The 12690-nt window shown below is 55.4% G+C and overlaps 1 protein-coding gene and 2 non-coding genes across 3 annotated transcripts; 1 reads left to right on the forward strand and 2 right to left on the reverse strand.

Moving 5' to 3' along the window:
• Positions 1 to 451: 451 nt before the first annotated feature.
• On the reverse strand, positions 452 to 4713 carry PLLP (plasmolipin). The gene is made up of 4 exons (XM_072872842.1): positions 4585 to 4713; positions 1661 to 1834; positions 1103 to 1222; positions 452 to 1023 (listed from the first exon to the last, which is right to left on the reverse strand). The coding sequence occupies exons 1-4, from the start codon at positions 4705 to 4707 to the stop codon at positions 910 to 912; spliced, it is 531 nt and encodes a 176-aa protein (XP_072728943.1). The 5' UTR covers positions 4708 to 4713; the 3' UTR covers positions 452 to 909.
• A 1086-nt stretch (positions 4714 to 5799) lies between these two features.
• TRNAL-CAG (transfer RNA leucine (anticodon CAG)) lies at positions 5800 to 5882 on the forward strand. Its single transcript has one exon. It is a non-coding gene; the product is annotated as a tRNA-Leu (tRNA).
• Positions 5883 to 6030: 148 nt separating this feature from the next.
• On the reverse strand, positions 6031 to 6113 carry TRNAL-CAG (transfer RNA leucine (anticodon CAG)). Its single transcript has one exon. It is a non-coding gene; the product is annotated as a tRNA-Leu (tRNA).
• Positions 6114 to 12690: the final 6577 nt, after the last annotated feature.

Genomic DNA, 12690 nt, shown 5'->3' on the forward strand with positions numbered 1-12690 from the left:
ATTTGCAGACTTAGTTTTACTAATTTTTAAAGACCACCTGTAGCTAACATGCAAAATCGACTTGCCGGTTAATAGGTGGTCCTATTAACTCCAGCAACTCTATAGTGCTGAGTCTGCAGGAGGGAGTGCATCGAAGCCTTGGCACCTCTTTCATGTTCTTGCAGTATTGGATTCACACTCTGTGTGTGTGCACGTATGTATGTGTGTGTGCATGTATGTAAAGCAAAGCAAGGTGCACCCTGTGGACTTGGTACCTCCTCCCTTGGGGCCAGGCTGTAACGCCCATGTGCAGTGGGAAGGGGCAGTCACCTCTGCCAAGTGACATCTCTGCTGTCCGCTCGATGCCATGCTGTATGTGCACCTTCTGGCAATACAAACTTTTTTCTTGACAGACTCCACTGCTGGTTTTAGGAAGATTTTTATTTAAAGCATAAAATTTGTGCTTCAAATTGTTAGAAATCAATACAAGAACAGTTTAGACTGCTTCCTTTGCTTGGCCTTCATCTTTCAGCTCTGCCACAGTTTATGTATCGTGTTAATTGCGATTACTTACATTGTAGCTGTGAATGACCAGAGACAGGAGCCTGGGCTTTGTTTAATGAATTTTAGTATTGGAATGTATGGAATTGGCTGAGCCCCCTCAGCAGAGCTGCTCCAGCGACGAGCAGAAGCTTCAGCCTCCAGTGAGTCCATGTCCTCCTGGCAAGGCTGTGGGTCACAGCATCGGTGGGTTTGCGCTGTGGGCACATCAGCTGAAAGCATCATCAGAGACCACAGAGCAGTGTCCACGTGACCTGGTACCAACCATTCCTGCCAGCACAGGCTGGTCCAAGAACGAGACCTTGGTGGCACCAAGCCTGGCATGAGCTGACCCAGGGTGGCCCAGGACTGGGCTTTGCTGTCCACTCCTTACGCGTGGTCAGTCACTTGGCTGGTGGCTGCATTGCTGCCGAGTCCTTTCCAGGCACGGAAGCTGAAGAAAGTGCTCACCCCGTAGGCGATCATCACGAGGCAGGCGAAGAACTGGAAGAGGAGAGCACCCCACGCATGAGTATGGCGGCCACCCCAGCCCCATGGCCCACACCTGCCCACCACTACTTACGGATGCCGCGGCTCTCCGGTTGTAATCCCACTGCCGCCATGACGTAGGCTGGACAGTGGCCGCACATGTTATGAAGGCGGTGATGTACAGGATGGTTGCAACAGCATTGAAGATCATCAGCTGGGGAAGGCAAAGAGCAGGTCTTGAGGTCTGGGCTCAGACTCGTGTGTGCTGGCCTGAGGGATGAGCAAAAGGCTCAGTTTCACCTTCCTCCCTCTTCTCCAGGAGAATCAGAGGAAAAGGGTCCAGCCCCTCATGCTGAGAACAAACCTCAGGTTAACATCTCATTAAATATGCCCCAGGTTGCGCTGAGAGGTTTCTGGTTGACACCACGACTGCAGCAATGACAGTGGCTGTGACTTTCTGGATTGATACAGGGCTCTCTGTTTTGAAAATTTTCTAAGCAATTGAGGGGCAGAATGAAACAATGTCATTGTGCAAAGTCCAGTGGACTTTGTTCCATCAGCCCAGGAAAGCCTGAAGCCCTGGTCCTCTCGGAGCATCTCCCCAGGATGTTTCCCACTTGGGACCCCACCTTCCTCTCTCTCAGGTACATACCACAAGGGGCCAGGGGATCACATAGAACTTCAGCTGAAGCTGCAGGAGGTAAGTCATGAAGAAAAGGACTGTTACTATCCAGAAGAAGAGGGACACGAACATCACCCAGCCGTATGCTGCGTGGAGGTGGTATGTCGTGTCGGCGATGAGAGCCCACACCAGTAAGCCAAGCACCTGTAGGGTGAAATGGGGAACATGTTCAGGTGGTGGTTCCTGCAGGTGGAAAGCAGAGCATCACCCATGAACCCAGGCTCACCAGACCCTTGTTGCTTGGGAGTGGGCTCATCCCCTGTACTGCTGCCCCAGGAGCCAGTACAGGGATGTCCTGCAAGGCAGGATGGGTGAAACCTCGGCATCCTCACCACCAAAGGTCCCTTCTCAACCAAAAAGTCCCCATACCCACAACCAGTCTCCTCAGGTGCTGGCTCAGTGTTAGGAACATCTCATGGGCTGGATGACAGCTGGATGTGGGGGCTTCTGGGTCCCCAGCTCAGCCTTGACCTCCTCCAGGTGCACATCATTAAAAAAAAAAAAAAGAAAGAAAAAGCAAGCTTCTCTCCACTGTTTGGTTGGTCTGGTCTGGTCTGGTTTATACCTCCTGTATGTACAGCTTCTAGGGCTCACCTTTCACTGTTAAGCAGGTTTAACTACATAGCAATTGCAGCATCGTGTGCCTGCAGAGTGATCCACAAAAAAACAGGTAGGTGAGTCTGTTTCTGGGTCTGCTCAAGGAGAAATAAGCAGAGCCGTTTTCTCCCCTCACTGCAGCCCCCGGGAGAGCCCGCAGAGCAGAGGTGGCAGCAGGGAGCAGGTCTCTGCCCTTGGCTCCGTCCCTGGCAGGCAGGGATGGAAGAGCCCAGCCCAGGGTAGCATTTCATTTATTCTTATTTTTTTTCTTTCCCTTCCCTGTGCTGTGTCCACCCCTGATCTTTGGACTCTGAAGGACATTCTGCCCCACTTCACCTGCAGCGATGCAGCCAGGGAGCAGCTGCCTTCTCCAGCATCCCCTCCCCAGGGAACTCCCTGGAGCACCTGTGGCAGCAAGTTTGCAGGCATCTTTTTATTCTGATGGCCCCTAACCCATGATGGAGCAAGCAGAGGATGGGACACCAGCATGTAGCAATGGGGCCTGGAAAAGAAAGGCTGTTGCAAAGCAAATGGTGCTTTCTGTGATTTGCCCTGTTTGTTCTGCAGCCTCAACCGCAGCACATGCACTGGGACACAGAGCTGGCCAGGTGCTGGTGGGCTCTGCTTCACCATCCTTCTTCACCTCCCAGCTGGACCAGAGCAAAGCAGGGAGTCTTGAACCTGCTTCCCGGGGAGCAAGAAGGCTCCAGCCCTGCACCCTCCACATTTCCCAGCATGACCGAACATCCCGGGGAGATCCCCATGGCAAGGCTGGGGTGAGAACATGCCCCAAATGCAGCCGTGGCATCTTCTGCTTCCCAGCTGGGCTTGGGATCTCTTTGGGCAGAGGCGGGGAAGCGGCCAGCACCACCCAGCTCCTGTGCTCACCTCCACTTTGGCAGGGGAACCATGGAGTCATCTCCCACCAGTGGGGAGGAGAAGGGCTCTTTGGAAAGCTGCTCTGCCCCTGCGTAAGCCCTCCTTGCTTATTGTCACTGAAGAAACACAACGGCCTTTGTCCTGCCTGAGTACAATGCCCTGGTGCTCAGCTGCCCTGACAATGCCTCTTTGTCTGTCAACATCCATTTCTAACACTCGTGATTGCAAAATATGCATTGAGGAGAAACATGTAAAGGAAGAAGTCTGGTGTGCTCCGGGAGAAGGAGGTGGCATGTGTGAGCTGCCCTGCTCTGGCTGCTGGGGGGAGAAAAGCAGGAGCCCTTAGGAGAGAGGTTTGGGGAGCAGTGGGTCTTGGTGAATGGGAGCTGTGCCAATGTTTAACACTGCTGCCAAAGGAAACGGTACAGCCCAAGCAGGGGCACTGATGGGCTGGAGAGGTGGGACCAGGCATGGGGTTGAAGGGTCCCTTCTCCTACTCTTGGCTCCATCTTTCCTTCTTGATGCTCCTGCAAGACACCCCCTGGCAGCATCCTTCCCCAACCCTTCCCTGAGTGTTTGTTCCTGTGTCACAGCTCAGCTATGCCCAGGGGCTGAAATCTGGAGGAGGGAGCCAAGTCTATACCAGCCGTTTCACAGCAGCTGCTCAGGGCATGTCCTGCTGCCGCCCCCCAGAGACAGGGCATGAGCAAACAGGCTCCCCACTGCAGCGGGCCAGCACCGTGGGCAAACACTGGGGCAGGTCACGCATGGCCCCATATGCAGCTGAATGCCCACCCCTAGACACACAAGCTTGCACCCAAGGTCCCAGGTACCAGGAGAGAGCAGCAGCAGGAGTTTATTCTGCAGTTGCCTCTGACACTGGAGCAATGGAGAGGTGATGCTGCTGCTCATTTTGACGGTGCAAAGACCCTTGGGCTTGTCTGAGAGAGGCTGCCAAAGCCTGACTGCCGGAGAGGACAACCTGGAGGGCTGGGAGTGCGAGAGCTCCGCAGGCACCCTGGGAGCAGCCCCAACACACCCCAGTTGGGGTCACCGTGCTTCATACAGCCCCCTGGACCCACTGACTTGTGCCCCACAGATGCCCATGCAGATCGGCCCTAGCCTGGTGCTGGGAGCTGCTAGGCGTCGAGCTGAGTTACAACCGGCAAAGGGCGCGAGGACAAGCAGCCAAATTTTCCTCTGGCTTTAGAGAGGGAAGGAAGAGAGAGGGGGTCTGAGGGATCTCAGGGTTAGAGATGAGTTAGGGTTAGAGAGCAAGGATGGGGTAGGCATGGCAGCCAAAGGGAAACCTGCCTGTTTCCAGCCAGGGCAATGAAGACAAGCATTCAAAGTGGGTGATGCGCTCGGACGGCCGCTCCCGCAGCCGACCCCCCCCCTGCCCCATCCCCGGTACTCACGGCCTGGGCGCCCATCAGCCCCCCGAGCGGCGAGCAGAGGAAGGCGCCGTCCAGGGCGGGCAGGGCGGCGGAGGAGCCCGGAGAGCCGCTCCGGGTTCGCGCGGCACCGGGCAACCCCGCCATGCCGCGGGCACCGGCACCGGCACGGCCTCGGGACGCCTCCCGCCCCTCCCCGGGCGGAGCGCGGGGCCGGCCCCGCCGCCTCCCCCGGGTGTCGCGGGTGGGTCCTCCCCATCCCAACGCAGCGGGATGAGGGGAGGGGCGCCGGGCTGAGCCCCCGCGGCTGCCCCAGCCCCTCCTCCCCGGGGAGGTGCTGCGGTCCCTTCTGCATCGCCCCGCGCTGGACCCAGCACTCCAGGGGCGGCCCCGCCAGTAGCAGGACCCGTCCCCCTCCACCGCCTGGCAATGCTCGGCCTAAGGCAGCCCTGGACACCACGAGTCTTCTTTGCAGCTCATGTTCTGCTTGGTGTCCACCAGCACTCCCAGGGCCTTCTTGTGGTCCCCAGCGTGTCCCGGTGCCTGGGGTTGTTCCTCCGCAGGGGCAGGACTTTGCACGTCTCCTTGTTGAGCTTCAGGAGGTTCCTGCCTGCCCATTCCTCCAGCCTGTCCAGGTCCCTCTGAATGGCAGCACGACCCTCTGGAGTATCACCCGCTCCTCCCAGTTTGGTGTCATCTGCAAACGTGCTGAGGGTGCGCCCTGCCCCGTCATCCTGATCATTAATGAAGATGTTAAACAGGATTGGACCCAGTATTGACCTCTGGGCTACACCACTCATTACTGGCCTCCAACTAGACTTCGTGGCTGGACATCAACAGCTTGTCTAGGAGGATCTTATGGGAGATGGTGTCAAAGGCAAAACTGAAGTCCAGGTAGACAGTATCAGCTGCTCTCCCCTCGTCTTCCAGGACCATAATTTAATCATAGAAGTTTATCCGACTGGTCTCCCCCTCTGGGAGAAGCCATGCTGCTCCTGATGACCTTCACCTGCCCGGGGATGCTTTCCGGGGGGTTCCACCACCTTCCCAAGGGTGGGGGCAAGGCTGGGCGGTCCGTAGCTCCCCGGCTGCCCTTTGGAAGTCTGGGGTGACACCTACTTTTCCTTGGGCACCTCTCCCCGGTCACCATGACCACTTTGGAACGATCGCGAACGACCCGGCAGAGGCACCGGCCTGGCGACAAAGGAAAGCGGCGGCGGGCAAGCCCTTTTTCAGAGGGTCAGGATGGCCGAGCGGTCTAAGGCGCTGCGTTCAGGTCGCAGTCTCCCCTGGAGGCGTGGGTTCGAATCCCACTTCTGACAACTCCTTTTTGTGCCGCCCAGCGACCGCTTTTTGCTTGGAAGGGGCGGGGGCCGATTAAAAAAAAAAGGTGCCACAGTTGAAACCAATTAGCTAATTAACTTTAATTAAAACTAAAAAAGGCGACCTTACCGCAAAAGTGTTAGGACTTGTCAGAAGTGGGATTCGAACCCACGCCTCCAGGGGAGACTGCGACCTGAACGCAGCGCCTTAGACCGCTCGGCCATCCTGACAGTGTTGTAATCCTTGTTCCGCCGTCCCGTACTACAAGACTCGCAACCGGTCTCTGTGGCTAGCTCCCGTCCCGGCTGAGGGCCGCGAGTGTCGGGCACCGCCGGTTGGGCCCTCTGCGGCTCCCTTCTCGGTGGCCTGTGGTCGCCAGGGGCCTGTACCTCGTTCCCGCCCGGGGCGAGGGGCCGGCAGCTCTCCTGCACGCAGACCACCACAGTGGCACCAGGTGGAGGTGGTTGTACCTCAGTCTGTACTTAGGGGTTTGTGACAAATTCTCCGTGGCCAAAAAGCTTCCCAAAGGCATAAACTTGCTGTCACTGCCCTGGTCAAGTCTCACAACCCGTGCTCCCCACACAGCAGAGAAACTACCATGGCCATGCCCAGGGAAGAAGTGCAGCAGGCTAAATCGGGAGGGTGAGCTCACCCGTCGCCACCACTTCCGCCTCCTGACAGAAATACCCCGGGGAAGTCCCGCTGGGGTGGGGGAAAGGGCTGCAGCCCCGGCTGGTGACAGGAGCAGGGGGTCGCGGGGGAACCGGCAAGGGCCACACAATGGGGACGGCCCGGACCACACAATGGTGGGAAGTGAGAGGTCAGCATCCTACGCTGGGCGGCCATTGCAGTGCTTCAGGAAGCTTGAGGAGGAGAGGAAACACTGCGATCCTTCACATTGTACACCTGCTTATTTAGATATTTAAAAAGGGACCAGAAATAGCAGACAGTGTCCCTCTGAGGATGTGATGGAGGACGACTCTTTGCTATGCGGGCCAGTTGCACAGAAGTCAGCATTTCTCTACAGAAAAACACAAGTCCTCTTGTTGTCTCACGAACGGAGTCCGTTACCCGGTGTGCAACACCCAATACGCACACAGAGCTGAGATATCAATTAATTCCAAGTTTTGCACAAGACTGGGTGCTAGGGAGTAACTCCACAAAGCTAGCACACCGATTGTTCGAACAGGTACAAATATTTATACAGTTTCATTATACATATGCATAAGCGATTACATAAAACAGTTTCTTATTGGTCTACATTTCCGTACCTTAAAGTCACAGTACTACTTTAATGTTCTATGCATGCTCAGAGGTGAGGGGTCTCTACTTGGGCCGGAGTCTCTGGCTCAAAGGGTGTGATTTTTAGTATTACAGTGAGGATATTTCACATAAGGGTGCTTCTTATCACGCTTCTACTAATGAAGACAGATTGTTGTAGCAATGTTTCACTCAGCACACATATTTCTTCAGGATGTGTTTCACTCCCAAGGACGATAATTCTTTCCACATTCCAGCATGAATCCTCCTTATCAGCTTTATGTATGCCTCAGCCTTCCACCAGCTCTAGTGTTCTTCTCACATCTGAATCTTCCCACATAGCTGTATAATACTGAATACATAGCTGTATAATACTGAATTTTAATTTACTACATTTACTTGACTACACTCTCAGCACCCCTCGGCAGCTCCTGCTACTTCTCTGGAGTATATTTAATATTGGTTTTAAACTAAATGTGGTATTATGTATTCTGGAGAATTGAAGACTGCTAGGGGACTGGAGGAGGTGCCAGGACATCTGGCACATGGGACCAGACCGTGCCAGGACAGAAGGTGGCACGTGGTCTTGGTTGCGTATCCCATCTAGAGCTGCTGCAGCTGAAACCCTCTCAGCCACTGCCGAGCCCCAGAGGGTGACTCGAGGCCTGGGTCTGGCCGCCGGGCATGCACTCGCCAGGGCATGATTTAATCCTTCCCCAGAAATGACTTTTGCTTGAAATACTTTAGCTGGCAATTTGGAGAAAGATTTGTACTGAGCCTGCCAGCAGCTTCCTACCCTACGTACACATGGTTATGGCTCGGAGGAGTTGTTCTTGGTCATCTTTGCATGAGGTGTCGCTACAAAAGCAAGCCGGGACAGCAGCCAGAAGAGGGAGAAGTGAATGGGGAGGGTGGAAAGGGAAAAAGCCACGTCCAGAGTGGCACAAACAGCCAGCAGAGAAAGCTATTTTTTGAACTCTTCGGTCAGCCCATTGTCCTGTGGTGAAAGTCCCGGTGGCGTCAGAGCAGAGATGTTTATCTGCGTCCGTGTGCTGTATCTCAACAAGCAGGAAATGACACAGCAGCGCTGAAATGATCTCCTCCACGTGCCCCCTCGAGATGCAGGTCCAGCTTGTGCGTGGGATCTGCGAGAGCCTGGTACCTCCACAGGCTGAGCTTGTCCCAGGAGGTCCTTCTCCTGCCCCACGGGAGAAGTCCAGCCTCTGGAGGTGCCCAGGACCCGCAGGGAGTTTGGTCTTTGGGAGCCCCAGTCCACTGATACCGGCTCCGAGTTACCAGCACCTGGGTAGGGGATCTCCTTGTGGAGATACTTTGGCAAGGCAGAGGGGTTTGCTAATTAACTCCAGGGTGGAAGCAGCAATTTTTAGCATGGATGCTTCAGCCGAGGAAGGAATAACCACCACATGATGGCATTGTCTGCTGCAGCAAGAGGCAGATGCCCTTCCCGCTCAGGAAACTCTGTAGGAGCCTTCCCTGGGGACAGGACACGGTGTGAGTTCCTTGGGGCAAGCAGGACTCTTTCAAAGAGCAGGAAAGGATGCATGTCCCTTCCTCGTGGCCCCTGTCACCTTTGGGCTGGAAGAGTCAGCGAGGGGCCCTGGCTGCGGGCCAGGAGCTGGGGGCACCTGGGATCGGTCTTTTCTTGATCAGCCATCTGGTGAGTGCCCAGGGGAAGCAGCGTATCCTTTGCTGACGGAGGTCTTTCCTCTCAGCAGATGCCTGTCAGTGGTGGCCGGGGGGCTCAGAGGGGCCAGCTGCACCACTGCCCTGCACCCCTCCCGGAGGGAGCCTTTGCTCTAGCACTTGCCGGTGCTCCCCCATCCCCTCTGTCTCGGGATCCTCAAGGGGTCTTGCTGCCCGCAGTTGGGCTGGTCCCTAAATTTCACCCTGCTGGCCTGGAGCGGGTGAACCTGCGGTGTTCTGCAGGTGTGGGCCAGGGCTGGACGTGGAGGACACCCGTGGGGAGGTCTCTGGGCTGCGGTCCAGCTCAGCGAGAAAGGCCAGGGCACATCAGCTCTTGCAGCAGACAGTTCATTTTGTTTTGGCAGGACTGCCTTCAGTCACAAGCCCTGGTTTGAGATCGGCTCTGTCCTGGGGGGAATTTGTTCCCCAAATATCATTTTGAATCCCAGACATGCCTCATTTCTGGTTTCTTCAATTCTCCCCTGCTGCCTCCTCAGGTTGATATGAGGAATCATGGCCCAAGGCAGGAATCTCCCTTATCCTTACTTCCAGCAACCCCTTTTTTAACTATCCCCAGCCAACACCGAAATGCTAATGGCCAGCATTTGTAGCCTGTTGCTCTGTTAGGAGATGAGACAGCTGCATTGACCCTAAAAATACACCCCACAGCCACCACAGCTGATTGGGAGCCCAAGGAGCTCTTGCATCAGATGGTGGGGCAGGCATGATGCTCCCAGAAGGAAAGTTTGGGTAAGGCAAAGGTGTGTTTCCCTGGGATCAAGCTGGGGAGGGAGCAGGTTACTAGTGGGGTTATAGCTGAAACCTGGTGGGAGTGTGGAGGCTCTGGGCAAATGCAGAGGAGAAGGAGGCACCCTGTTCTTACAACCTGGGGTGCAGAAAAGCTGGGATGGGAGAGGGAAGGGGTCTGGTGACTCCCTGGTCTCTCAGTTGAGCCAGCAAGGCTTGAAAAGGGTTAAGAGCCTGGGCAGATAAAGTGCGTCTGGGTGTGTTTCCCTGCCCAGCCTGTGTGTTTAATGTGCTACTTCATGTAAAGGCTTGTTGGGTGTTGGAAGCCCTGTGGGCTCCTGGGGCTGTTTGCTGCTGCTCACCTGTGTCCCTGGGCACCGGTGGGGAGCTCGGCATGTGCCTATGGCCGACGCTTGGCAGAAAGAGCTGCTTGAATAAGCGGGGTGATAGCTCTGGTCTGGAGGGCTGTGATGTCTCATTTCTATAAGAGACTCTCAGGGATCTGAAAGCTTGTGGGACAGGAGGGCTCAGCTCAGACCAGGGGATGCCAATGGCCCCAGCGCAGCCATGTCTAGCAGGTCACAGCACTGCACAGAGGAGCTCCTCTTGCCCTTTGGGGCTGGCCCACAGGTGCCACCGGCTTTCATGGAGACACCGTTGAGGGTCAGCCCCAGTGGCACCTCTGGAGAGAGGTTTTCTGGATCTCTCCTTCACCCACCATCACGGCTTAATGATAAGCTCATGTCAAACTGGCCCTGCAGATGCTGTTGAAAGGCACACAGCCTTCTCCTGCCCTAAGGAGATGGGAAGAGGTGAGCTGTTCTGAGAAAGCAATAAACAGAGCTGCTTCTGGTAAGCTCCCTTCTTGGAGATTGGCAGCATTCATGTGGGAACATGTTGGATGGAGAAGTGGGAAGTGAGGATGTGGAGAGGTGATGATTGTGCTAGCCCATGCATGCTGTTGGATGGGCCGAAGGGCTCGGTCTGCAGCAGGCGGGATCTCCCTGCACCCCCTGAGCAAAGAGCTGGGTCCAGGACCTGGCCATTCCTGCCAGGAGAAGGAACCCCCGCCCAGGACAGGAGCATTGCTGGCACATGTGGTTTCTGCTCCTGCTGCCGCTGGAGGGAGGTATGGGAGGAGTAACTGGGGCTGCTGCAAAGACGTGCATGCCTCATCCTCTTCCTCAGCCAGGTCAGCAGGCACTAGCCTGGCCCTGGGCTCTGGCAGAGGTAAAATAGCAGAGCTGTGGCACTTTTCCTGCTCCCAACCTTCTGCCTGTTCCCACAGTGGCCCTGGTAGGACCTTTTTCCAGGATGCGAAGGAGGGGAGACCCCCTTGTACCACCCTGGTGTGAGGCACAGCACAGCCACTCCTACGCCAAGGGAAAGCCTGGCAGCAGCTCCTGCAGTCTCCTGTGGCACACGGAGGTTTCTGTCATGCCCATCCTGACCAGACCTGCTGCTGCTCTCCCCTCTCTTGCCTGCAGTGCAATGGTGAGAGACCGCCCTTTCAGGGATCATCTGGCACTCCTTCAACATGCCATCTCCATGGAAATGTTGCCTTTGGGGCCTGCAGCTACACAGAAGAATTGCAACATCAGGACGTCTCTCCAGCTCTGTAGACTTAGCGGGACCCAGGGGCCCGATGTGCTCGGGCGAGCCCATTCTGGTGGAGTCCCAGCATGCTCCTTCCCCTTCTGCGCAAAGCTACCCCGATTTCATCTGTGCCATCCAGGCACATCTCCCCAGAAGAGCTTTCCCCATCCCTTGTCCTAGGGAAGAGCTTGCACCCGGTGGCTGTGTTGCTCTGTGGGGAACAAGTGAGTCTTCTCTGTTTAGGAAGAGCTTAACTGTGTTGCAGACTATACAGCTCTGTGTTTGTTTCTTTGCATGCAATATTTTCAACCAACTTAAATCTTGCTTATTGCAGCAGCCGTTGCAGTCCTTGGCAGTCTCCATGGGACAGTCACAGAATGAGTTGTCCTCAGTTCTGGCTGCTCCGGCTGCCGAGAAGAGGCACCGATTCCCACTGCAGGTATGCACCTTTCTTTGTAATGTCCCACTGGGATCAGCCACCAGCTTGCAGCTCAGATGTGATGCTGCCAGGGGAAACAGGTGTGTCCTGCAGCCTGGCTGGCTTGGGATGCTGACTGGTAGCTCTGGGCTGCCTCACTGTGGAAAAATACAGAGCATCAGCATTTTGCACTGCGTGCTGGAGCCCAAATTTGTTCTTATTCACATGGAAGGAGGAAGCCATTATGTTCAGAGAAGTGAAAGCCTGTGTGATGTTCTCTGCTATTTTTGAAAATGTTTTCTAAGTGAAGCAGTTTCTTAAAAACACAAGCCCCGCACTGGTCGGTACTTCCCAAATAGGAGTTGTTCTGTCCCCTGTGGAGACGCTGGCTGCAGACAGTCCCAGACATCTGCTCCTCATTTCCTGACTTTTTCTTTATGTGAGATTTTCTGGATCTCCTGTCATTTAATTCTCTTCCTTATTACACTAATGGCTCAAGAGCTCTACATTAAGCATAGGCTGAGGGCATCTCCAAAATGAGAGGCCACCTTTGGTTTTAAGGAATCGTCTCCTGAGTGTGGCACTGGTTGCCTTGGCTGGGAGAGAGGAGGTTGTTGGGTCAGTTCTGGACTGCTCTGGGCCATACTACCCAGTGCCATGTCATTGGAAAAGCCATCGAAGTTTCTCCAGATTGAAGTCTGGGAGTCTGGTCCCACATGCTGGGGACCAGCTGCACACATTGGCCTCTTCTGCAGTACGTGCACCACCAGTCTCCCATGTCCTGGCTCACAGACCTTGCTGCATGTGCACTCCTCAAGAGAAACTAGAGGACCCCAGTTCTGGTGACTGTAGAAGCTCTGCCACAGTGGTGGTGCTTGAGCTGCCTTGAGTCTAACGCTCTTGGGCTGCAGTAAAGGGGGATTGTGTCAGAGTGGTGGCTGAGCTGCCAATCCCACTGAGGAGAGGTGGGTGTAGTGCAAGGATGAGCTGCCACGAGGCAGCTCGGAGCTGGGAGCGTTAGCAGGGGAAAGAGTCCAGAGTCCATCATATGTCCAGAATTGGAGTCCTGGGTCAGCCTGTCT

Source organism: Ciconia boyciana, chromosome 9, assembly GCF_034638445.1.
Source record: "Ciconia boyciana chromosome 9, ASM3463844v1, whole genome shotgun sequence".
NCBI lineage: Eukaryota > Metazoa > Chordata > Aves > Ciconiiformes > Ciconiidae > Ciconia > Ciconia boyciana.

Excerpts from the sequence above, each read along its gene's own strand:
- PLLP (XM_072872842.1), bottom strand. The coding sequence starts at position 4,707 with ATGGCGGGGTTGCCCGGTGCCGCGCGAACCCGGAGCGGCTCTCCGGGC. Across the intron at positions 1,223-1,660 it reads TGATCCCCTGGCCCCTTGTG|CTGATGATCTTCAATGCTGT; the intron begins GTATGTACCTGA and ends TGCCTTCCCCAG. Across the intron at positions 1,024-1,102 it reads ACCGGAGAGCCGCGGCATCC|TTCTTCGCCTGCCTCGTGAT; the intron begins GTAAGTAGTGGT and ends CTCCTCTTCCAG.